Source organism: Buteo buteo, chromosome 8, assembly GCF_964188355.1.
Source record: "Buteo buteo chromosome 8, bButBut1.hap1.1, whole genome shotgun sequence".
Taxonomy (NCBI): Eukaryota; Metazoa; Chordata; class Aves; order Accipitriformes; family Accipitridae; genus Buteo; species Buteo buteo.
The window spans coordinates 13928378-13952770 of NC_134178.1; the positions used below are offsets into that span (position 1 = coordinate 13928378).

General features: G+C 42.1%; 1 protein-coding gene across 1 annotated transcript; it reads right to left on the reverse strand.

The window, feature by feature from the left end:
• Window positions 1-764: 764 nt before the first annotated feature.
• Window positions 765-15995, reverse strand: ETS2 (ETS proto-oncogene 2, transcription factor). Its single transcript, XM_075033689.1, has 10 exons — window positions 15708-15995; window positions 12280-12351; window positions 9142-9262; window positions 7144-7263; window positions 6500-6700; window positions 5586-5669; window positions 4544-4786; window positions 4131-4394; window positions 3301-3419; window positions 765-2343 (listed from the first exon to the last, which is right to left on the reverse strand). The coding sequence occupies exons 2-10, from the start codon at window positions 12349-12351 to the stop codon at window positions 2128-2130; spliced, it is 1440 nt and encodes a 479-aa protein (XP_074889790.1). The 5' UTR covers window positions 15708-15995; the 3' UTR covers window positions 765-2127.
• Between the last annotated feature and the right edge of the window lie 8398 nt (window positions 15996-24393).

The following is a 24393-nucleotide window of genomic DNA, read 5'->3' on the forward strand; positions in this document are numbered from 1 at the left end:
TCAGTCTAAATGAAGAAACAGTTCTGTGTTCAGGGAAAATAAATTGAGAATAAAACTTGTACAGATCACCAGGACGATTAGGGCTCTGCAGCCACGGCATGAGAAGGACACCCAGGGGAAAAGAAAAACCAAAACCAACCAACCAACCACATTCGTTGCGACAGAACATAGCATTATTTCTTGCAAAATAAGGTATCATCTCCCCTCATTAGGATCACAGCTCAAAGGCAGGTGAGATGTAGCACTACCTTTTTAAGGGTGTTAACCAAAGCCCAGGAAAGCTTGCTGGTTTGAGAGGTTGTTTTTTCCTCTTTGTGCCAAGTTCTGGCTCAGCTCAGGGGATCGTAGCTCTCTACACGCTCGTTATCATTAGCGTGAGACCAGTCTGTGGGCCAGCACCCGCTGAGTTGCATCTAGGTCTGCAGCATACATTTAGCTTGGTCTAAGACCATCAGCCTATGCACTCTTGCAGAATTTTCTCCAACAAGCTCCCTACCCCCCTAAGTCTGGCTGGTTTGTTGGGGTTTTTTAGCCTGCAGAGGTTTCAGGGTGGTGCTGGAAGGAGGGACAAGAGTTGAAGCAACAAATAAACAAAAAAGGAGCTCCTCTGAAACTTTGCAAATTAAAAAGCACACACATTTTCTTGTTCAAGAGGTTTTAATAAACTCATATTTTTAAACCTCTCACACTGTACAACACATTTAAATGTACATCAAGCTCAGATAAAAAATAAAGCTTTCTTACAAAGTACATTTTTCCAGTGATTTTTTTCTTTTTTTTTCTTTTTTTTTTTTTTTGCAGTAAAAATAGCTGCTACATAAATCCCTCCTGATCTTTGAAAAGGAGTCACAGTTATTTCCAAAAATAGAATTCATATTTTAATCATACAGGATAAACTGCAGGAAGAAGACACAAGTCAACTGAAAAAATAAGGCTTGTATATAAATTTTTTTTAAAAGGACATGCATAAAAGTTGAAAAACATATGCCATTTATAAAGGAAAAAAAAGGTAATTTTATCCATATTAATATTTTCATTTTCAGTTACAGAAGAAACCACAAACAGGCCTTTTATGTCCCAGAATATAACATTAGTATCTTGTAAAAATGCCAAAATGCACAAAGAATTGCCAGCTTCAGTCTCGGCCAAATACTGAGCCAGCTTCCCTCCCCACCCCCCCCTTCATATCATAGGCATACCATATGCATGCATACTGAGCACTTATGTTGTCTCTCAGGCCAATTAAATATTTGCAGAAGGTTGTATATCCTAGACAAACATGAAAAAAAAAACATTTGATAAGTTTACATTCATCCTATTTCAAACACACACATACAATTAGTTTAATTTACACTATACAGTATCTGTTAAATAGCAACATTACAGAGTTTCAAAAAGAATCACAGAATATATACAAACTGAATGTTGAAATGGTATGATTTTCCTTCCCTTCTTTAAAGGGTCTTTTATTTTTTGTTAACAGTTGCTACATCTGGTTTTGGACACAGAGTGTTTATGTACCTATGCAGCACATTTCTGGAGTAGTAATAATAATAATAAAACGTGCTTTAGAACAAAACTAATATCGATTCTCCTTACTGCTCATTTAAAATAAATTAGTTTGGGGTTGGGGTTTTTTTGGTTGTGGGTTTTTTTTTGTTTGTTTTTGTGGTTTTTTTTTTTTAAATAAATTGCATGATGTAAGATGTAAGCAAGGACGATGGTATTTTAAAATATCTGAGCAATAGTTCTGCTGCATCACTCGTTTCTCATCCAACCTTTGGTTTTAAAGCCAACCCATTATTAAATGGCAGTGTAAGTAGCCAAAACTCTTTACATGGCAGTACAGGTGGTCGAAATGCTTAACCTGAGAGCATTTCCATGTCTTCGTGACAGAGCTGGGGTCTGCTGACTTCCACGCCGCTCAAGTGCCCGACATGGCAACACCCGAAGCCACTGATGAAATAAGGCCACTTCCTTCCAGCTCTCCCTGGTTACAAAATCAGTTAAGGTCCTTATTTCCCAAGAGTTGCACCCATCCAAACAGCCAGAAGAACTGACTGCAGATGGTCCCCAGACACAGTCCCAACACGTGTTCTTCACCCCTGCAGCACCGCGTCGTCAGGCTCAGTCCTCCGTGTCGGGCTGCACCCCCAGCATCGCGTGCAGCTCCTCCGCCGTGTACCCCAGCAGGTTCTGCAGGTCGCACACGAAGCGATACACGTAGCGTTTCCCTGAAGTCTTGTGGATGATGTTCTTGTCATAATAGTAGCGTAGGCCTCGGCTGAGCTTCTCATAGTTCATTTTTGGCTTGTTTTTCCTCCTTCCCCACCTCCGTGCCACCTGTCAGTCCAAAAAGAAAGCAAAATGCAAAGTGTTTATTCAAGTCATGTTCTTCTACTCGGTGGCTGATAAAATGCTCTGACTGAGACAAGGTTTCAATAACTGCATTTATTTGCTCTGGATGTCCCAAATTCAGATAAGAGAGGAGTTGGTGACTGATCCCTCAGCTGAACATGCTCTGAGACAATTATTGGCAACAGCTTCAGGAGAAAGGGATAGAAAGTATCAGTGAAAAGAATACCTATTTGTAATGGATGGGCCAAAGTGTGTTTAAGGAGGTCAAGTTTACTTGAAATACAGTCTCCTCTCTCAGGAAAACACCATTTAAGCATTAATTTTCTACTGAGCAGCATGGGACTGCTCTTTAAATAGAAGTTGAATTATATGAAGTTCCTTGGAGTTAATGATTCCCCCCGTTTTTTTTTAATAAAGGCTTCAGTGGACTTTCTATGACATCTCCTAATGCAATAATTTTCCTACTGATAACAGTAACAGAAAATGAATGAAAATGCATTCTAGTTATTTTTAATGACTAAAGCTGTAAGTTCCCAAAATGTTTTAAAAACCAGCACTACCATATTTGCTGTGTATCTAGAAGAATGGTGATATGCAGAGTGTATTTTCCCCATGCCTTCGTGCAATCCCAGGCATTGTTGATTCAACTACATCCAGTAAGCTAATCTACAGTATTATACTGTCAAAAGAACTAACTCTGTATGCTACCTTTAAGTTTCAAGCTATACAATGTGTTCCCCTAACTACAAGCAGATGCTGATATCCCTGGGTGGGAGGAGAGGGGGGAACATCCCACAGCAATCCTGACTATACAATAAAGAATTTGCAGATTAAGAGATTTCAGCAAGTGTCTGATCATGTAAATGCTTTATATTCAAGACTAGGCCCACAGATGGCAGATCAGACCCTGAATCTTTTTGATCATCACAATTAGCCACATACCTCATCTGGGTCAGCAAGTTTAAATTCCCATCCATCTCCTGTCCAACTAATGAATGACTGACAGGACTTGTCAGTCAGTAACTCCAGAAGGAATTGCCATAGCTGTATAGGTCCACTGCCTGTGGAGAGAGACAGGGCGGGGAAAAACCACAATTAGTACTTCTGCAAGCTCTTACCACAACCAGTGTATGTGACCATACTCATATCACAGGATAGATCTTGCATTTACTCTGATTTACCTTTTTTTTTTTTTAAATATCAAATAACCTAAGGTTTTTCTCTATAACACAAATCTGCTCCTGAACACATTAAAATTAAAACAATTCAGCTTTTTCATGGAAACACAGGATTTGACAAAAGCTATATCCTTCCCCATTTGATGTGGATCCCTTAGCCCTCACTCCCACCTCCCATCAGCTGCATTTCAAATTCCAGGGCTTGTCCTGCTGTCCTTGGCTTGGCCAATGTTCTAGGGGAAAAACCAATTTCAGCAAGGAGTACAGGAGCAAGGTCTTTAACCGGCAAGCCAACACCAGCAGAAACTCCTGAGTGTGAGGGATTTTGTCCAAGTTTCCCTCTTTGTCAAACAGATCAAAAAGTACACTTGATTTTTACGTGTTCTGACATATCTGCTGTCCTTGCTTTAGATGGACAATCCTATAAGGCTTTCTTTAGTAACATTTAAAACTGAAACTCTGCACAAGTAGTGGTCTCTGACTAACTTGTAAGGCATACATTACAAGTATACAATTTTATCACCATCCTACACGTTTATAGAGAATATTGATGTTGCATAAGAAGAGGAGTGACCATTTTGCTTCACTACTTACCAGTAAAGCCAGCTAGAATTGCTGCTGGTATAACTGGTTTCCCTTGCTCTACAGGATCGCTTCGTTCTTGAATATAGTCTTTGAAAGACATTGTAGGTTTGCTCAGACACAAGGACTGGCTACAGTCATCTTCAAAACTCTCATAGGATGGCACACGCTGTAAATCCACTAGTGATGACTGGCTGTTCCAGGACTGTAGCATCGAATCTGAGCTTTCGTAACTTTCTGCACCACTGTCACTAGATTCATGTTCTCTAAGCTTACCTTTATAAAACAAAAAAATAAAAAAAGAGAAAAGTGTTGTTTATTTTCCTCCCCCTCAGTCTAGCTTGTATATATAAATTATGCAATGAAGGAAAAGACATACAAAATATGGCCTTGGACCCATGGTTATTATGCAGATGATGACTCACCAGAATTATCTATCAGCAAGTTCAGATTGCTTCTTGGGAAATCTTGATTTACTGCACAGTAGTTCACACCAACAGCATCTGCTTGGGTTTTAGGGAACAATGAGAACTCTGGTTCTGGATTGAGGAGGTTTGGTCCTGTGGAAGTCTGGCAGATATCAGTCAGGAGACTGGGTTTGGGATAACTGAGGGCTTTAGGGTATCCAGGCATTTGCATGCCATAGGAGTTCTGATCTACATTAACAGCTGAAAAAAGAAATAAAAGAATTCATTAGATGATTTTCCCTGCAGACCCTTAAACAGACTAATACACCTCCAGCACCTCACTACAGTTGTGCCACCAAGAAGTAATTTTCCCATGAAAATCCAGCTAAGGGTGATAGATGCTATAGACCTACTAGAAAGGCTACCGAAATCAGTGAGAAGATCCCCATCTAACGGGCTTTAAATCAGATCCTGTAAATCTCCCTCTATAACGTGCCGACCACAAATATGTCTATTGTTTGTTCTTCAAGGAAACTACAGGGCTACAGAAAAAGCTGGAGAAGCTTAAGTGGTTTTGAGTAAGGCCCTCATCATTAAGTGGTGTAATACGGTTGAGCTGGAGATTGACTGTGGGAGAATGAAATACAACACCAGTCAATCAAACAGAGGGAGGTAGCACTGCATCCCACACACTTTCAAAAGCTCTATTACACTTCCACAGCCTTCAAAAAGGCCTAAACGTAACTCTTGCTGCTCCCCAGTGATGCTAGTTTTTGACTCTGTTTGCTAGAGGTGGGATTGGTCATTCTGCTCCACAGATGTAGGCTTTGGCATACCAAGAGGGAATATGACTTTCTCAAAGCCTTTGCTCTTCAAAAGATTTCCAATATTAATTAGATGACAATTAAACAATACTTGGAAAGAAGACTGTAGCAATTGAAGTCAAGTGTTCTCCTCAAGCACAGTAATTATTCTGGTGGTTGTGTTTTTAAACTGGGATCTGTGACACACTTAGAATAAACTGAGAGATGTAAAATGTCAAGTTTCTTAAAATACTTACTTAAGGAATTATTATTGACCCAGTGAGGAACTGAGGTGAGATGAGAGTTCTCCACATATTGATCTTGCGTTTTCTCTTGGCTGTCTGGGGAGAAGAGGGGAAAAAAAAAAAAAAAAAAAAAAAAAGGAGGGGGGGGAAATTTAGTTTTATACTTTTAAAGATCTGACCTGTATGCCATGAAAAGCTTCTGACTCTCTTCAGTATTTTGGGGTCATCATTCACATAAGTTTTACTAACGCACTGCATTGCATTCTCTCTCTTGAATAAACCCACACCAAAAAACCTAACCAACTTCCAATAGGCTTGAAAACCATCATACCAACTGAATTTTAACATAAAACTTAGAAACAACAATAATTGCAGTGCGTTTTAAGGTCCAAGTCCTTAATGTAATGTCTTTAGTGGATTTACTGAATGCTACACTCCAAACCCAATGGAACTCACAGGGCACTGCATGTCGGGTTTTAGCAATACCATCAGCGCTCACCTGAGACACCTCTAGGTGACTTTGACTTCTTTACATTCATTCATTGAATTACCTCAAACCACTACATTAAAGGAACAAAAACTTGTAATAATAAATGAACAAATTTTGTCCAACTCTTGGTTAATTTTTTTTTTTTTTAGATGGGGTATTACAGTAGCTTTATCCTAATCTCATTTATTTCAATGATTATTCCAAATAAAGCCTGACCGCAACAGATACTCAGTCTGAACATGGAATGATTTCTGCAGATATCAGCATCTGTGCTTTGCACACCAAGTATGTATTAATGGTTCTGATAATGCTTTTATTAATGAAGTTTTAAAGTTCATTTTGAGTTTTCATATGTAATAAAAGCCCTTCATAGTGAAACAAGGGTTGAAAGAGTCCCGTTTCTGGGGGGAACAGCTCTTTCTGCCTTTGTAACTACCTTTTATCATCTGTTCCAGGTGTTCCCACAGAATATCACCCACATAGTCAGGTGCCAGTTCCAGGAAACGCTCTTTGCCCAGGTTGCACAAGTCTTGGCCACTCATAAGAAACTGATGGAAGTTCACATTTGCCAGGCTAAACTCATTAGTAGCCCATGAAAGCCACTGGCAAACTTGCTGTTCAGTCCACAGCCAGGGATCTGCAAGACAGAAAGTATCCAGCATTTAGAGATAACTCCTGACCTTTGTCAAATAATCTTCATTAGAAGGCAGCAGATGAAAAAATTTGTTTACCCAAGTTACTTTGTTCTGAATGAATTCAGAATGAATGTATTCTTGAATTTAAAAACAAAAACAAAAACACAGTCCTCTATTTTCCTTCTGCATTCACTTGTAATCAGAGATGTCCTCAGCTTTACTTGATTCTCTCTTATGCTGCCAAACCATGAGCTCTCCATGCACCCATTTTTAATACCAGCAAGTCTGGTCTTTCCAAGTCAAGCTGTGCCAGATTCACATAGGATCCATTCTTGTATTTCCTACTGACATCATTCTTTCTCTTTTGTAAGAGCCGCTATTCAGCCTCCTCCTTAGCATTAAAAAAAAAAAAAAAAAAAAGAGCTTATAAATAGAAAACACTTACTATTTGGGATACCCAGCCGACACTGTTCCTTTGTGAAACCACTGAAAGTATCTTTCAAGGCCTGACTCATCACAGCCTTACTGCACGGGGTTAACAGAGGCAATTCACAGTTGTTCGACTCTACAAGAAAGAAAAGGGGTGGAGGGGAAAGAGAAGTTACATTAACTTTTAGGCCAGTGAAAGGAATGACAGGTTTTTGCTGCTTTATTTGAAGAATAAGAAAAGGATGCTACAAACTAGGTATTTTAAAACCAGAAATAAACACTGTAGATCCATTTTCTGATATAATAAATCAAAGACTTAATATATCAACACTAAAATCTCTATGCTACTGGTTTGATAAAATTGCATCACAGTAAGTTAAAGGTTTGCAGCTTTCCATGATATAGATCCTCATTTACTCTTAGTAGTTACATAAAGTGCCTTTGCTGCAGAGAAACTTAAAAAAAAAAAGTAACAGTAAAGGAAATATGAGACTTCTTATTCCTATTTAGTCACCTATAGCTTGACCTCAAGCTTCCTTATAACTCCAGACAGCCTTCATTTCGTCTGAGACCTAAAGTAATTGATAGTAGGGTTGTGAAGAGCTAACTTGCACTGTTTAACACTGCTTTCCAATGGACTGTATTTCAGACCTTTCCATGCATCTCAATCACCCAAGTACGTGGTGCAATAGATTATACTACCATCAGAACAAAAAAAATTGTGCCTGGTAAGCTGGTACCCAGTGCCTAAATAATGCAACAAAATCCAAAGTCAGCACCATCCTATGCCAGTATAAATTACTAATCTGCTTAACTGATTTTTAAATTTGCAAGTAGATTCCATTTTAAGGACAAATTTGGCTTCCACTCAGTCCTTCTTATTGGGCAATCTTCACCAGAAGATGCCTTATTTTACTCTGAAAGAACTTCTAAGTTGAAGAAAGCCAACCACAATTCCTAAATGTTTCAAATTAGGAAACCTTTTACTGATTTTTTTTTTTTGTGATTGGTGTCATTAAGCTAGAGGCAATTTGAAGACAACTTAACCAACTTGCTATGCATCCCTGGACATTTGAGAGCTTCTGAGAACTCACACACAGGTAGCATTTGAAAAGAGGCATATAACGGTGCCAGGGTATATAAAAGCGATGAACTTGGCAGTTCATGAAGCTGTGTGGCTCTTCTCGTTCTCCTAGACTATCTACAGGCTCCACTTGACCCAGCAAGTGGAGCTCATTACCAGCCTGTGCTTAACTTCTGTTTTTACCACACCCATCCTCAGCATCTGCTAGGACTTGCTTTGCTGACCAGAGAGGGTGACTGATTAGAATCACATTAGAACAAAGGACTGGTGGTTTTCAGAGGTTTGAGGTTTTGTTGGGTTTTTTTCCCCCTAAGGGGAGATAAAGGCAGCATCTGGTAAAACATCTACATTTTGGACAAAACTCCGTGTTTTCTCAGGGATCTTAGGCAAGGGTTTATAGAGAAGTCTTGGTAGGTACTGGCCTACATATAAAAAAGAAAAAAAAAGAAAAAAGAAAAGAGGAAAAAAACCAACCCCAAACTGTAAACATCCCCAACCCTGTTTTTTAAGGTATGGAGTAAACATACTGGGATTTAACAGCAGAGGATCAAGAAAGGAGCTTGCAGAATACTCACATTTTAATTATGGTTGAGATGTTGCAAGTTTAAAAACACATAATTTTTTTTTTTTTTAAGTTTTTTAAACTCTCTTAGCTCTGCTTTAATACCTATTAAGGCTTCTTCCATGGACAGTCAGTCTATTAGGCTACTGAATCCCAGTTCCCATTCCTTTTCAGTACAGAGAACAGCAACTATCCACAAAGCAACTCACATGGGCAAAATCAAGCATGTACACAGAAGTCTGTCTACAAAAACACTTCTTTTTAGGGAAATCCATGTTCCACTTCTAAAAGTAAAACCATGAAGTGTTAGACAGACCCCACAAACTTCTGATCTGCTGACTGGACCAAGTAACAAAGTGAAGAGTTACCATAAGAAGTAGAATCAAATCCCGTTGGCACTTCTTGAAGTGTTTGATCTTCATTTAGTGACAAAAAATATCCAGCAAAGAGAGAGTTCGAGCTATCAAAGGTATCAAATGCTGGTTGACGCTGCAAAGCAACAGAATAAATAAAAACCAATGTGAGCATTTTGCTAGAGCGCTGTCAACTTCATTGCTAGGAAGTGGCTGGGTTAGATTTCCTAGATTTGGAGATCATGCACAACCACTGTCTTGAATCAGCTAACTTGTGCCTTTGAAATATAAACACAATGATAGCATAGCTTCTTGTACAGGAATACAAAACAGCTAACATTCAGACCACAGTGCTAGGTGGGTGGCATGTTCTGCAGGTTACAGTAAAGCCAAGTAAGGATATTCTTAGTTTTCCTGTAATTGAGGCTCTTAACAATAGAGAATGCACGTGTGTGTGTATAAATAAACATATATTTATTTCCAGGTATATTTTAAAGAATTCCTTATTTCCTTAACCCTTTAAATCAACTATCCACTTGAGTACTTGATGGCAGAGAAAGGATCAGTAAATTATGGAAAAGCAACTGCCAGTGCAAGACCTACAGTCAATTTATGCAGCTTTTTTTTTTTTTTTTGAAAAGGAAAAGTTTAATCTGAGCCACATAACTTGAAGCTACACAGCCAGCTTTAGAGGACTTGAGGAAAGATGTTACTCCTTTGCTGTGACTTTTACACTTCTGAGTTACTGGATTTGCCAGTTACCACATTTTGCAGTCTTTGAAGTACTCAGACGCTCACTGAAACTCTGCCAGTTTCATTACACAGCAAGGGATAAACAGGAATGATAAAAGTATTCTAGATAAAGGTGGATTCTACTGATATATTGTCAACATTCTATTAATATTGTTATATTTTGAAAAGCTAACTTCTTTCAAACTTAACTTGTGTCAATTGTGTATGCTAGAAATACTAGTACTTTTACTAGATTCCCCCAGCCACATTAGTCTTTGGGGGGCTAACAGAGGAAGAAATAACTTTAAAAACAAGTTATGCAACTTGCCCGTTAGTCACAAGGAAATCGTATCTGTAATATCTAGAGGCACGGATGGATAAAAGTTGCCACTGAGATTTTTAAAAGCACCTGAGGATAGAACATTGTTCTGGAAAGCTACAGCTTGCTCATGGCAACTACTGCAATTCAGGGAGCTGGAGACAAAGGCAACTTGCAAGTGCTTATTTGTTTTAAGCATTCACTGGTCTGCCAGCTTATGCCAAGCTAGAGGATTTAGTTGAGGACAAGTCAAAGATTTTTCAGGGCATTATTCATGTGTGATGCAAAAGCAACCTGAACTATGTTTCTGGAATAGCGAATGAGTATTAATATTTCCTCACGTTCCCTAACTTTCCTTTTTATGTCACCACAAAGTTTCAAGTGGCTTTTTGCACCAGGTGCCTTGTGTGTCATCTCCTTCCCAATCTCCCCAAATTACATTAACCCTAGTAGAAACAAGGAACCATAATTTTTTAGTTGTCTTTTTATAACAAGCTGCAATGCATCCTGGTACATTATGAAAGCACACACCCCACAGAAGAAAAAGCTGGTAAAGTAAACAATATCATGCCCCGGTTAACTGGATTCAGAAATTTCCACTGAGCACTGGCCAGCAGAGACAAATTGTGTATGGTTGGTTCAGGTACCCCCCCCACAACTAGAGTCAAAGCCAACACATGAAGAGGCTTACATCTGAATGAAACAAGTTAATAACAACTGCCAAATCTGCTAGTAAAAGATTCTTCATACATTACTAGATAAAAGCACTGACTCATCGCTAGTACCTAAAAGAAAGGGCAAGTTCTTTCAACACAATCTGGAAACTCCTGTGTTTTGTGTAAATAGCTGACCCCTATCCTGAGTCACTGGAAAAAATGCTGTGGCATGTGAACGAGTAAAATCCATACTGTGCTAGTTTCATATTTCAAAAAGGAGAAAATTAATGTTTAAGCAGGTTCTTGATTTAATAGTAGTAAAAGGGGAAAAACCCAATGTAGCATAAATTCTGCTTGCCCTATCAGTTATGCAACCATTTTATTTGGCTTTTCAACATATTCAAGAGTAATTATTAAAAAACAAAATTAAAAAAAATATGACCAGCTACAAAATAGTAGAATACAGGTCTCTATTTTGACTTAATTATATGACAACTGAATATTGAATAACTGACTGTGTTACAGAGCACACAGCTGTTAAGTTGGGGGATCTCTTGTGGATTTTGTTGTTGTTGTAGGGAGGAGAGAAAGCTAATAGGGGACATAAAACATCAGAGAAGTTAGCATATCAGAGTCTCACTAACTGATTCTTCAAAACATGGATGTTCCTCAAAGTTAGTGAGAGCAGAAAGCATCTTCCTAACCTTTATTTGGTTTACATTAATCAGTGCTGCGTAAAAAATTGATACTGGGATTAAAAAGCAATTTGCACAAATGGGGAGGTGGGAAGCCCTTAAAGACTGAGCCTTGATAGTCTGCTTCTTATTTGTCCTTGGTTTTAAGTTCCTTTCAAAACAAGATAACAGACACAGTCTATATAAAGATAAAATGTATTTAATAACTACATTTGGTTTCTTACAGTGTATTGGACTTCCATGTAACATAGTTGCACGTAGTAAGTGAATAACCTACTTTTTTTTCATACAATGCTCTTGAATTAATCAGACCTAACCAGTCATATCAGAACAGCCCTCTGCCAGTCTCATCAAGTTAAAGTTATAAAGACCAGCCCTACTGTCAATCCTGTAACCTTTATTTAGGCAAAAGTTCCACCAACTCCAATGAATTTGAGCTCAGTTCTTGTCTACCTTCTATTTTCAAATTCTTAGGATTTGGGGGATGGAGGGAGAGAGCCTCCTTGGGGGAGAGAGTCGGGGTGCAAGATTTACATCTTCCTATTTCAGTTCTGCTTTTCACACCTCTACTGAACTTAGTGGGAATACTCTAGAAGAAGATTAGAGGTTACAAACAAGCAATTAAAACCCGAATATCTGTGTTCACCTTGGCACGGTTATACAATTCCTGCACTAGCATTAATAAGAACACAATAAATGCATTAGCTGGGAGATGCCCCAGTTGGGTTTAGAAGTACTCAAGAGTACTCACCTTGAGCATTCCTCTGTACATGTTAGACACAGGAGCTACTTGATCCATGTTCCTGATCCCAAAATCACTCATCTGAAAAACGAGAGGGGTCACATGAAAAATGTTGCTACCGAGGAAGCAAGCATGTTAACAGGCGTATCTCACTGCTTCAGCACAGACTACAGAACAGCTCTCGCAACGAGATACAGGGAAAGCTTTTCCTTCTCATTGCTTACATCCCGACCACACAGGGCACAATTCCCGTCTTGCTTAAGCAGCTTTTTAAGTGGAAGACCTTTCCCAGGCATCACTGTTGTTAAAGTCTTATGAAATGAGCAAACAAGAGGATGGCTAGCTTCTGATACCCCACGAAAGGGCTTTTAGTACCTCACTCTGCTAGTCTGAAAAGCCTGCAGAAGTCCTTTGTCCACCAAGTACCTATCCCTTTGAGATATTTTCCAACTTTCACCCATTATCTTAAACATTCATTTTTGTGTTATTTTTGCTTATTACATTCCTGCTCACATGCCACGATTCACTTTGGACTTTGGCTTTCAAAAGAAGGAAGAGAAGTGACAGAGTGCTCACCGCGATACACCTTCACGTACTAACATTCACCCCTTTCACCCTTTTACGAATAATCATTGAAGCCAATACTCGGTACTGGCAATCTGCATCCTTTACTAGATAAAGCATTTCCAAAGCATTTTATCTTGCACATTTTGTAAACATAGGATTAGCATATCTAAAAAGCTCTAGAGGGCCTAAGTTTTAATTGAAAAGGGTTTATGCAGTATAATACCCTTTTTAAAGAGTTGATAATGGGACCACCATCAATGTGTACCTGCTATTGAAGGCAAAGCTATATTATGTTGCCTATATTACCAGGAACAGGGTTGTGTGAGGCCTGTATAACTTGTTCTCCTATATATCACTTAAGAAAAAGAGCGATAAGATTCATATGCTTTTACTGACCTATGGGAGAGATCAAACATAAGTAATAACGCCAGTTTTATGGCCATTGTTCAGGTTTATTTTGATGCTGTAATTCAGGTGTTGGTGAACGATACCTTACCAGACTACACTGCGGCAAGCTGTCTCTCAACAATTTTCCTTCTCCTTTTTCACAGCATTGGGCTAAACTATCTTGCTCCACAGAAACTGTCTGAAAATGGGCATTTGTATTTAAATAGTCACATAGGATGTTATCAATATTTCCACAAAACTGTGGTCACTTATTACAAGCAAGCTCTCTTTTTAGGCGTGTTAACACAAAGAGAAATCAAACCACAATCTTAAACTCAGAAAAAGATGGCAAATTAGGAATTTCACAAAATAGGCCCAGCCTGTTAAACTGACAACACATTCAAAAGCCGTCCATATAAGCAAAGAGGAAAATAAAAACATCCAACAGACAAAGACAAGTAATGCTTTCATCCTCTTATATAGTGGGTCACTTAAAAATCCAGAATCCTTAACCTGAAAGGCCCATTTTGAGTTCACTCTTATCAGATGTATGGGACTTATCACTGAAATGAAATAAATCAACTGACTACAAAAGGAATATTCGACCTACACTTCATTAATGTTACCCAAAAGTGCAATCTACTGAATGATGGTTTTTACCTCAAATAGCATGTACAAACATTTGATCTAAATTACACATCTCGTTGAGCGGCAAAGAATTTTACACAGCATGAGTCTCACTCAACAAGCATCCTAATCTTTTCGTTAAATTTGCCACAGTTTAAACAACTGTTTATCCTTGCATTCGGCTGGGCTTTTAAAAAAGTAAATGGCAATTTCTAACACCCTGTTTTGCCTTTGAAATCTGCGCTGGTGTCTAGGGATAACCAGCTGTAAGCCTGACCAATGGGAAAGTATTTGTGAAAACATTATACATAGTTTCAGTAAGTTTAGATCCGATCCCCAGTTAGGGCTACAAATAAGATTTCCGACACTTTCAGGTACAATCCTGGCCTCTACATGAATCCAGTTAGGAACTTCCCCGTTGACTAAAAGGAGTGGGATTCTCTCCTTCCTGGGTTTTTTTTGTTTCTTTAGAAATGTTTAGGGTCCTAAAACAAAAGGTTTATACAAAGTCTTCGTTACATGGCATTGCTCCTCAACCCAAGTCACTGTTTCTCCATGCTAGGCTGCTCGTTTTTTCTGTGGCCTTGCCTGCGCACTACACAGCTTATGAAAAACTAGACATCGAGCTCCGGTCTAATAACACACGAAGATCTTTAGCATGTTTTGTAACACTCCAGTTTTCTTCCTCCAACCAAATCTCTCATCTTGTTGGGAATTTCTATAGCCTTTGCTCACTGTACCTCAGCTTTCTCCCCATCTGCAGTACAAGTTTCCAGCCCGAGATCCAAAACCCTTACAGAGGCATCGCAAGACAAGCGGAGCCGAAAAGGCAATACGGCTTTTCACGACATAAAGGGTTAAAGCTGGCTTGCTGCTGGACTTGGAAAGCTGCTGTTTAAGTTCAGAAAAGACACTAGGGCAGGCACACGGTGTGACTGGGCCTCACTTCCAACTCCTCCACTAATGCTGATGACTGCTACTTGCCAGCTATAATTGGTTTAACTGGCAGGACACCTTCTTCAACACCCCCGCATAGCTGAGTGGGTGAACCAGAACAGGGTCAACAGGATCAGGCACTTATTAACTAATACTCCTGAATTCCGATCAGCTTCTTTTCAGCAATAGCCAGGTGCTTGCCCACAGCTGGATTCAGCTGGGAATCACCCACAAGGAGATCTAAACCATCCTAGCACGCACGACAGATCTCCACCAGCTTTTCGCTGGGGTTTTGTGTTTGGGGTTTTTTTTTTTGGTTTGAGGTTTGTTTGGGGTTTTGGCGGGGAGGAGGGAACGTCTGGTTGTTGTTTTGCTTTTAAATGGCAAATTTTTCAGGCAAGAAAAAAAATCCGTACCAGTAGGTTAAGAGACAACCGCCTGCCTTCGGAGCGCTGATCCCCCGCGCAGCTCTCGGGCTCCCCAAGCACCGATGGGAGAGATAGCCGAGAGCCGGCGTGACTTCTCACACACATGACACACTCGCCCACATAAAAGTTAGACGGGGAGATCATACAGCCCAACGTCTCCGAAGTCCCTTTAAAGTACTAACCAAATCCAGAGTGCGCGCTGCCCATTAACCCCTTCCCGCCGGGCGCCCAGCCTCCTCACCGCGGCGGCCCCGGCCCCCGGCCTTCGCCCCGCGGGGGCCCGGCGGCCGCCGCCGCCCCCTTCGCCCGCCGGCTCTGCCCGCTCCCCCGGCAGCGGCTCCCCCCGCGGGGGAGGTCGCTGACGGGGCCCGGCCGCGCCTCCATCCCGGGGGCCATGCCCGGTTTCTCCGGGCGGCCGCTGAGCCCCCCCCGGTCCCCGGGGCGTGCCGGCGAGCCGCCCCCCGCCTCTCCCCGCGGCCGCCCCCGCCTCACCTGGCCCCCGAGGCCGGCGCTCGCCCGCTCCTCTGCGTCCCTCGGCGGCGGCACCGCACACGCAGAGTCCAAAGGAAAAAGGCGCCGCTGCCTCTCCGGGAGCCAAAATATCCTCGATGTGGCAGAGCCGGCCAACAACAACAGCGGCGGCGGCGGCGGGCTGATCCCAGCGCAGAGTCCCGGAGGAGGAGGAGGAGGAAGGGGGGCGGGAGGAGGGAGGGAAGGCGGGTGCCTGGCGGCGGGTGCGTGGGCGCCGCCGAGCCGAGCCGAGCCGCGCTGAACCGAGCCGAGCCGTGCCGTGCTGTGCCGCACCGCCCGCCCTCGCAGGCGCTCTTCAGCCGGCGGGGGGAGGAGGTGGCGGCGGCGGCGGGACCCGCCTCCCCGCAGGCCCGGCCCCTCTCGCCGCTGCCGCCGCCGACCCGGTTGTTGCCGTCGTCGTCGTCGTCGCGGCGGGGGCCGAGCCGCTGCCTGCGCTGGTACCGGACGAGTCCCCGGCCTCCTCCTCCTCCTCCTGGGCAGGGGGAGAGGAAAAGACAGGTTCAGCTCCTTCAGAGAGACAGATTTTTTATTTTTTCCCTCCCCCCCCCCCCCTCCCGGCTATACAGGAGATAATTCATGCTGGACGTTTTCCACGCTTATTTTTTAATTAATACGTATCCTCGAGATAGATAAGATTAGGAGAATTAACCCACAAACCCCAAGCATCTGTATAAATAGTCTCTTTTCATAAGTAAACTATGACACTTGCTACTGTGGAAATTCCGCAGTTATGTCATGTTGCATCTTCTACGATTATTTTGGGGAGTTCTTAAGGTAAACTAGAAGATGCAATGGGAAAGCTGTACTGACAGTTTCATCTTGCGAGTTGCAGACCCAAGCGCCGCAGTCGGTAAAACAGAGCCAGCAGACCTTGAAAAAATTTGGTAGCCCTGGGAAAGTTGCAAGGAGCTCTATGCCACCAAAACACAAAGTAACTTTCTGTTATTTTGTCAAAGCCAGCTCCTCCCAAGAGGTTGGAGAGACTGGGTGGACAGGCAGACAGGAGGTGTGGGCTGCTTTACTTTGCTCCGCACTCGTTGGAGCCACCTAAATTCCCTCTCTTGCCACATTACCGATGACTGACTTCTTTTATGTCGTGTTAAACACTTTGGGTGCACCCGGCAGGGGGGATCCACGCGCGATCCCCAGCTCCCGGTCTGGCTGCCCGCTGGAGCTGTGTCCCGACGGTGCGTTGGCGTGAGACCTCTCTGTGTGGCGGCCATCACGCTCCACGCTCCGGTTGGGAAGAAGCCGCGGTGTGTCCGTCCGGCAGCTGTCCTGCCGTGGGTGCCCAGGGGACCTGCCCGGCAGCCTGCGTCCCGCAGCACCCACCTCGCAGGATACAGGTGCCGGCCTCGGGAGCGGTAAATCACTGGGCTGTGAGGAGAAAACAAGCTGGAGCTACAGTCTCTTGTTGCTTCCACCCTCGACTTCTCTAGATTTTCAGTGAACACCAGGGACCTAAACTGCACTTAGAAAGCTGTTCTTTAAGCTTGCTATTACACCTTGCTTTATTTAAACTAACTCCCATTTCAAATTAACACTTGTGTCATATGGTTGTAACTTTTCTTGTAATAGGAGCCCAATAACTGCTACTTCTCACCAGATTTCAACTTACCCTTTACCAAGTGTCTAAGCTGTGATTATTTTTTGCCATTAAAAAGCCATAGTTTCTTTGGCTGATGGTGCTGCAGTTGTCAGGGCTCCCTCCTCCTATATTTTACAGCTATTTCTGGCCGCAGCAAAAGCTGGACCATACAGCTTGTTACCCCAGAGTAAGATTCTCTAGTATTTCTTTCAAATTCTTCAGAAAACTTTCTCCTTAGAAAAGTGGGATATATTTCATTCCTTAGGGTCAAATGTCGCCAGGCAAATTGTGACAGTCTACTTTGAGAGACCGCAAGAAGTGTCTTGATTATGCCAATGACCTTTCTTACTTCAGGAGAGTCCTGATCTAATAAGGCAACATCTGTTATAATCCTAAGGGAAACCATTAAAAACTGTATGTCAGCTGCATAGCAATTTTAATTATAACACTGACAAAAACAATTATGCCACCCTTTATATAGGGGAAACATCTGTCAAAAAGATAAGATAAAAGGCTGGGAGTTATTTATTCCTTGCTAAATTAATGTTCTGGGATCCAGAGCAAAATTATTAACCTGGCCATATTTTGCTCTATTAAAATTTCTTATTTTAAAGTAAGTCTTCTTAGATAAGAGTATTTAATGTCATTAAATAATACTTAGCATAGAAATACACTATTGCTCCATTAGAAGTGGTACATGCTTAGCGGGCTGGAGCACATGATGTACGAGGAGGGGCGGAGGGAGCTGGGTTTCATTAGTTTGGAGAAGGGCAGGCTAATGGGGAATCTCATTGTTATTTTCAACTACTTAATGGGAGGTTATAGCAAAGAAAGAGCCAGACTCTTCCAGAGGTGCACAGTTGCAGCAGGGGAAATGCCAGCTGGATATTTGGAATTAAATGTTCCCAGTGCGAGTAAAAGCTTCATCCATGGAGCGTGTCTGATCTTGACTGGCCAAAGCCCCGAGCAACCCCAGCAGAAGGTTGGAATAGAGACCTGCCATGCTCCTCTCCAGCCTGACTTACTCTGTAATTCTGTGATCACACTGTACTGCTCATTTTCAAAGTGTAACATCTTTAAGCTAGAAAGTCAAAGAAAAAAATTGTTTTGGTTTTGTTTGCTTCTTTAGTGTGCCTGCGTGTTTTGTTCTATTTCAGGAATTGTCCATCCTCCTCACAATTTCTTTAGCTCTTACCTGTGTTTTTATGCGTGTGTGTGTGTTGGCATACTGTCAGCCATCGAGACAAAAGAGGGAGTTCTGCATAAACTTAAGAATAATCATGGTATCCGCACCATGCTGCAAACTTTCGATATTTTTTCTTGTTGCTGTTGCAGACCTACTGGTGCTTTGTTTTTCTGCAGAAGTGAGGAAGAGCTAGCTGTGGTACTCAAGAGTGAAGCAGCTAGAAAGGGAAAAGGAAAGAAAAGGGATAAAGACTAAAGATCAAATTGCTGAAAAGTCATTGTGCTGGGATTCTGTGGTAGACCAAGTAGATAAGACTTTTTCAGTCCTTCTTGCTCACAAATTTCTTGTTTGAAAGAGGACCCACACTGCGAGTGGGTACTGAGGGGTTGTTTCTGTTTTTTTTTTTAATTGCCTTTCTCTGCAATGGTGTCTCATTTTGCTGGAGAGTTACCTTCTTGTAGTGAACTAAGGTAAAGGAACCTCTTAGATTTTTTTAAAGTATGTAAGTACCTGACATTTTGCACTGAAAGCAATGGATCATTGTTTGAGGGGATAATCTGGCCCTATATTTCTGATCCAAGCAGCTGCAACGCTGATTTGTGAGTTCATTGGCAAAGATGGGGAGGAGGAGAAGGGCAGCAGCTGATGGTCCGGGCATCCCAGGGAAGGGCTTCACTGAGTCTCTGCACACCATATTCTCACTGGGGCCAACAAAGAGGGGGAATACGATCCTAAAAATGTAGAGGTTTAAAGCATAGAGAGGGAATGCGAGGCGGCAGGTATGTGGACGAGCTGCATTGCAGCCAGCGCTCCGGAGCAGCTATGACTTAGTCCTCCAGAATTTCTCTTGCGCCACGGGAGAGGACACACAGGAGTGAAAACCCTGTCGTGCTGTCCAAGTATGCGTTGCGCACTCATCTGCATGTTGGCTCAGCTCCTCTGCCTGCGTATGTTTGGGGCACACGTGTCCCTCCTCCTCCTCCTCCTCCTCCTCCTCCTCCTCCTCCTCCTCCTCCTCCTCCTCCTCCTGCTGCTGCTGCTGCTGCTGCCGTGGGCAGTGGGGTGGCTGTGCTGGGCTGGAGCAGCCCTCGCCGGGGGACCCCCACGGATGTCTGGTGGGTGCTCCGGGGTGCAGTATGGCTGATGGGCCTGTGCCTCCTCCCACTCCTCCTCACATCCCTGCAGCACCGGGGATGCCTCCTTGTTCGTTCGCATTCAGTAATGTAAATAAACAGAGTCATCCTGAATTTGAAAGAAAACACTGTATGTTTGTGCCCCTAAAAGACAATTAACAATGAAGCTCCAGTAGTGACCGTCTATAAGATCACAGCATAAAGGGTCTCAGGAAATAACATCTTTGAAAAATAAAGGCCCGACTATCTCGGTTTGAAATAGCAACTTCAAACTGATGCTATTATGATTGAAACAAAGGATGACACTCATTGACTCCACCGTTCAAACACAACTAAACCACAATATTTATACAGGATTGGGGAAAGGGGGATATCAAACAACCTTTCACTCAGATGTATATTCTTTGCTGTTAAAATAAAACACCACTGACTGTCCCCACCAAAAAGTTCTCCCCACGGTGTTTGGTGCATGAAGTATGACCAAGATAATTTCTGCGAAGGCATCTTGGTGAGTCACAAAGTATAGCAAGTTATTCATGTGTGTGTCATTATTCTGAGCACGTGCAAACCTACCTGAATAATTACTGCGGAGAAAAAAATACTATGTCAAAGTTCTGTCAGCATGTTTGAGCAGTACCAGAAATTGCTACATTTTGCCCATAAAGCGCTACATTTCACCTTTATAAAACTGAAGGAAACAAAGTAAACTGCCAGCTTTGTAAAGTATAAAAATTTGAAGTCCTTATGGTTCTGATTTTTTGATTAACTGAAAATGTTACAAGTATGCCTCAAATAATGTTGCCAGTGGACAGGAGAGATGCCTAACACATGAACTGTAGGATGATGTCTCATATGATTGAAAAACCTAAGCCTTTACCTTTCATACTAAGGCAGAAGATTAGCTGTTAAACTAGCTAGTGCTTAAGAGATTGCTCATACCATTTTGGGTGTATTTAATTCATTTCATGCAGTCTGAGGCATAAAATAAAAAGCACATGTTAATATTTTAAGGCCAAGTGTATTCAGAAACAGCAGAGTTTAATAACTACTTTTGGATGACTGTGTTCAAAAAAATACACTTGGGCTTCCTTTAGCAACAGAGCTTTTTCTTTTATTCTCTGCATTTCATGTACTGCTGGTTTCATTTAAGAATTACCCTGCTTGCGTACAGGCTTACAATTTTCCCGTTCAACTCACTAATCACTGTGATGTGCCCTTCATCGCCACATTTGCTCTCCCACCTATGTGGGCAGCGGCACGCTTCTTTTACCAGTAAGGGCAGTACTTCATCTTGCGATGGGTATGGTTCCCCTCTTCTCCTCCTGCATCACCAAAAAGTCTAGGAGTTTTGTGTCATTATTCTGTGGCTGTAAAAGTTGCATGCTGGCACTTGGTAAGTTGTCACAACTATTTAAAAACTTATATTAGCCCTCAATATATTGATAATGATGTTTACGCCACACAATGGGAGAGCCCATTGCTAGGAAGCCTTGCTTGTTGCTGCTGCTCTTGTACTTTTATAAGTGGGAACCGTCTGTGTGAGCACTGGGTATACTTTTGGAACAATGACTTAAGATTCTTTTTTTCATACTGACATATAGCCCTGAGTCTGAGTGCTCAAGCCCCAGCACAATAGAATTCATTCATCTTTTATGTTTTCTATTGCCTTCTTTAGTATTTTCAATCATCTACTTCATTCTCATCCCTTACCTTTCAGAGCAAACTCCCGGTTCACTTTTTTATCTTATTGACTTATGTTTGTGTAGTGAGCAGTACAAGCCAAGCGCTGGGTGGTGGCAGAACTTGTGGCACAGAAAGTGAGCACAGAGTCATATCTAATCGCTTGTTTCTTTCTGGCAAGAAAATACTATGATTTCATCCATGTGTCCCTCTTACTGCATGTTTAGTGCATATGCACACCCTTACATAAAGAGCAGCGGTGACTCTCACTCTGGTCAGTGAATAAGAGTATCTCTGTTTACACAATATTTTGAAATTTGTTCAGAGCCTGGCAGGTGCTACATGCTGGGACCTACAGCACAGGCATTTTTCAGTACTAAGAGTGAGGGAGAAGTTGCTGGCCTCTTTCCTGACCTGAGCAAAAATTAAGGCGTAGAACACTGTAGTTAGCATCATTCATCCCACTCTGTGTTGAGAATCTCAGCCTGAAGCATCTGGAGCAAAAAATCATCTATTGAGTAGCCTTGACAAAAATTATATCAATGCAAGACCTATATCCCATTTTATTGACCTGCTCTTCTGTTGGAAGACTGTTCAGACCTTCCTGTCTCAAGGAATTTAAGCCCAATGTCACAGAAGCAGGAAAAGGAAAGGCAATGCCAGCTTTAGCCACAAGTGGATGTATACGTTATTGTGTCCACTGGTGCATACATTGGTAGACTTGGAAAACTGCCTGTCTTTGATTCATAGACATCTTCTCTATGAAGCACTGCTCCGTCTTAGCCAAGTTGGCTGTCTTTTTGCTTTTACTTCCCCAGGGGCATAATGTCAAATTAGTCATTTTTACAAGAGAGGGAATCTTTATAACAGCCACAACATACGTTCTCTGGAACACTGACAAGATAAATTCGCTTTATACAAATAGGAGCAGCAGTTGGTGTATCTGTCCTGGTTTCTTTTTTTTTTTTTTCTTTTTCTTTCTTTTATTTTCCTTTTTTTTTTTTTTTTTACAATGGAGCAGGTGCAATGCCTATATCTGTTATCAGTATCTAATATAGTTTAAGCAAACACTGAATTGCTCACATTGTCTAGGTGTTGCATGTAGTCTATTAGTCATCCAGTCTAGTCCTTATCAGAATGCAAAAAAACAATCTTTGAGATGAGTCATTAAGATTCATTAAAGAATATCTTTGTCACAACAGCAAATGAGGGAGAAATATGGAAGGGATGGGCAGGGGTATGTCTAATATTTGTGGAGAACACATGACATATATGCTGTATACCAGGAATCTTGAAAACAATACTGCTTGTAAGAATATTATTAGCAGAGCAAAAAGTGAGCTTAGCTATGTTGATCAACCCTACTAAGCAAATTCTGTATTTGGAGTTTGAAGTAATTAGCTTTTGGGGGGAACTGATTATAGGGTATCAGGGAAGCTGATATCCCACACCAGTGTCAAACCAGGGCCAAACCAATGTCTTGCTTCACCCAATGTGCAGCTTTGTTAGTGGCAGAAACCCCGGGGCACTGTGGTCCCCTTGCCCTGCTAGCAATGTCCCCAGCAAAACAGACATTCCTGCAGGATGTGACATGGCCACTCGTGTGGCCACACGTCCCTGTCCTGTGCGACTGTGGCCGTCTGGCCCTGCGTGAAGCCCAGACACTGCAAGCACTCTGCAGGCGCTCAGTGACACACAGTACTGAAACCACCACCACTGTGTCGACACTGGCCGGTGAACCCTCTAAGGGGGACAGCCTGTGCCGGACTGGCATAAAACAAGGGGGAAATAATTTTCTTAGCCCGTGAGAATCTGCTGGAGCTCAGGCACTGGTTTTTTTCCCCCCACAGGAACAACAAAATCAGTCTCAAAAATACTTTGTGAATTGTATTTTGGAAAAAACTCTATAAAAACAAAGCAAAACCTAGCCATGATTGATCAAACCCTTGCATTCTTTTTGCTCCTGGCTTTTTTTATTTTTAAACATGTTTTTATTTTAAATTGTCTTTTTCACAAACAGTGGGTTTTGGTGGAGTTCTGGGCGCATCAAGCAAAGGCTTCTTCTTGTGGGAGAGCACTGTAGGCAGCTCCTCTCCACACAGATCTCCATGTAGTTTTTTCCCCACCAGCACAAATTCCCTTCTGTGGGCCAGATGTGCTTTTGTCCTCATACAGATGAGTGTTTCCATAGCTGAGGAGTTGGTCCTGCTGACAGCACTGAGATTTCTGGAGTCACTGCTTACTTGCAGGTGTGAAGTGGATTGCTCTCTGCCCTTGGGCAGATAAGCAGCCATAGGAATTTGTTGCTCTTGTGCCTTTTCCCAGTGTTGGAAATCTTTTCATTAGGGGAGAAATAAATTGTCCACATAATTTCCTTTTTTCTGTAGTGCAATCTCTTTCCTTTGTCTCAGGACAAACTGGTTTTCTTAATGAGGCTGATTTATAAAGAAAGCTAATGCTTGCCCAAAAGTCTCTAAATGAGCATATGTATTCTACTATGACCTTTATGGTAATCATTCATTTGCTTTTTTATTGATGTCATCCAAGTGATTACTACCCACATCACAGCTTTAACTCTGCCCACGAATGGAAACTGAACTTTGGAAGCAATACGCTCTCAGGTCCCACTTGGGCAAGCTCTGCTGATTTCCATCGGGTTTCTTTGAGCAGAACCTGTATTGCTTTTAATGTTCTTAAGTAAACCCAGGAGAAACTAACAGTTGTGTGGAGCTCTTATCTCGGGGGAACACATGCTTTGGCCATGCAGGAAACAAACAGAACAGATTTTAAAAGATAGGAATTTTGATCTCACCTTCTTTAAATTCCTTCTGTGCTCTCACAGAAACCTAGCATTTCTGGGAACCCCCACACAGCATGTTCTGGGGTTTAAGGTCAGCAATCATCCTTAAACACTCTTTCCCTGCGCTTGGACCCTCTGTCCCTTCCTAGTGTTTTTGCAGCTCGCAGCCCTGCCTCAGGTTGGTTCAGCTTTTGCTGCTTGTCTCTGGCAGCTTCCAAACACCAAACACATTTGGAGCAGTGCCGTGAAGATGCTCCCCA

What these genes read in the sequence shown, in the direction of transcription:
- ETS2 (XM_075033689.1), bottom strand. Translation starts at nt 12,351, where the DNA reads ATGAGTGATTTTGGGATCAGGAACATGGATCAAGTAGCTCCTGTGTCT. An exon ending in ATTTGATTCTACTTCTTATG is followed by an intron (nt 7,264 to 9,141) that starts GTAACTCTTCAC and finishes TCTTTCTTGTAG; the next exon opens with AGTCGAACAACTGTGAATTG. An exon ending in CTTGCTGATAGATAATTCTG is followed by an intron (nt 4,395 to 4,543) that starts GTGAGTCATCAT and finishes TGTTTTATAAAG; the next exon opens with GTAAGCTTAGAGAACATGAA.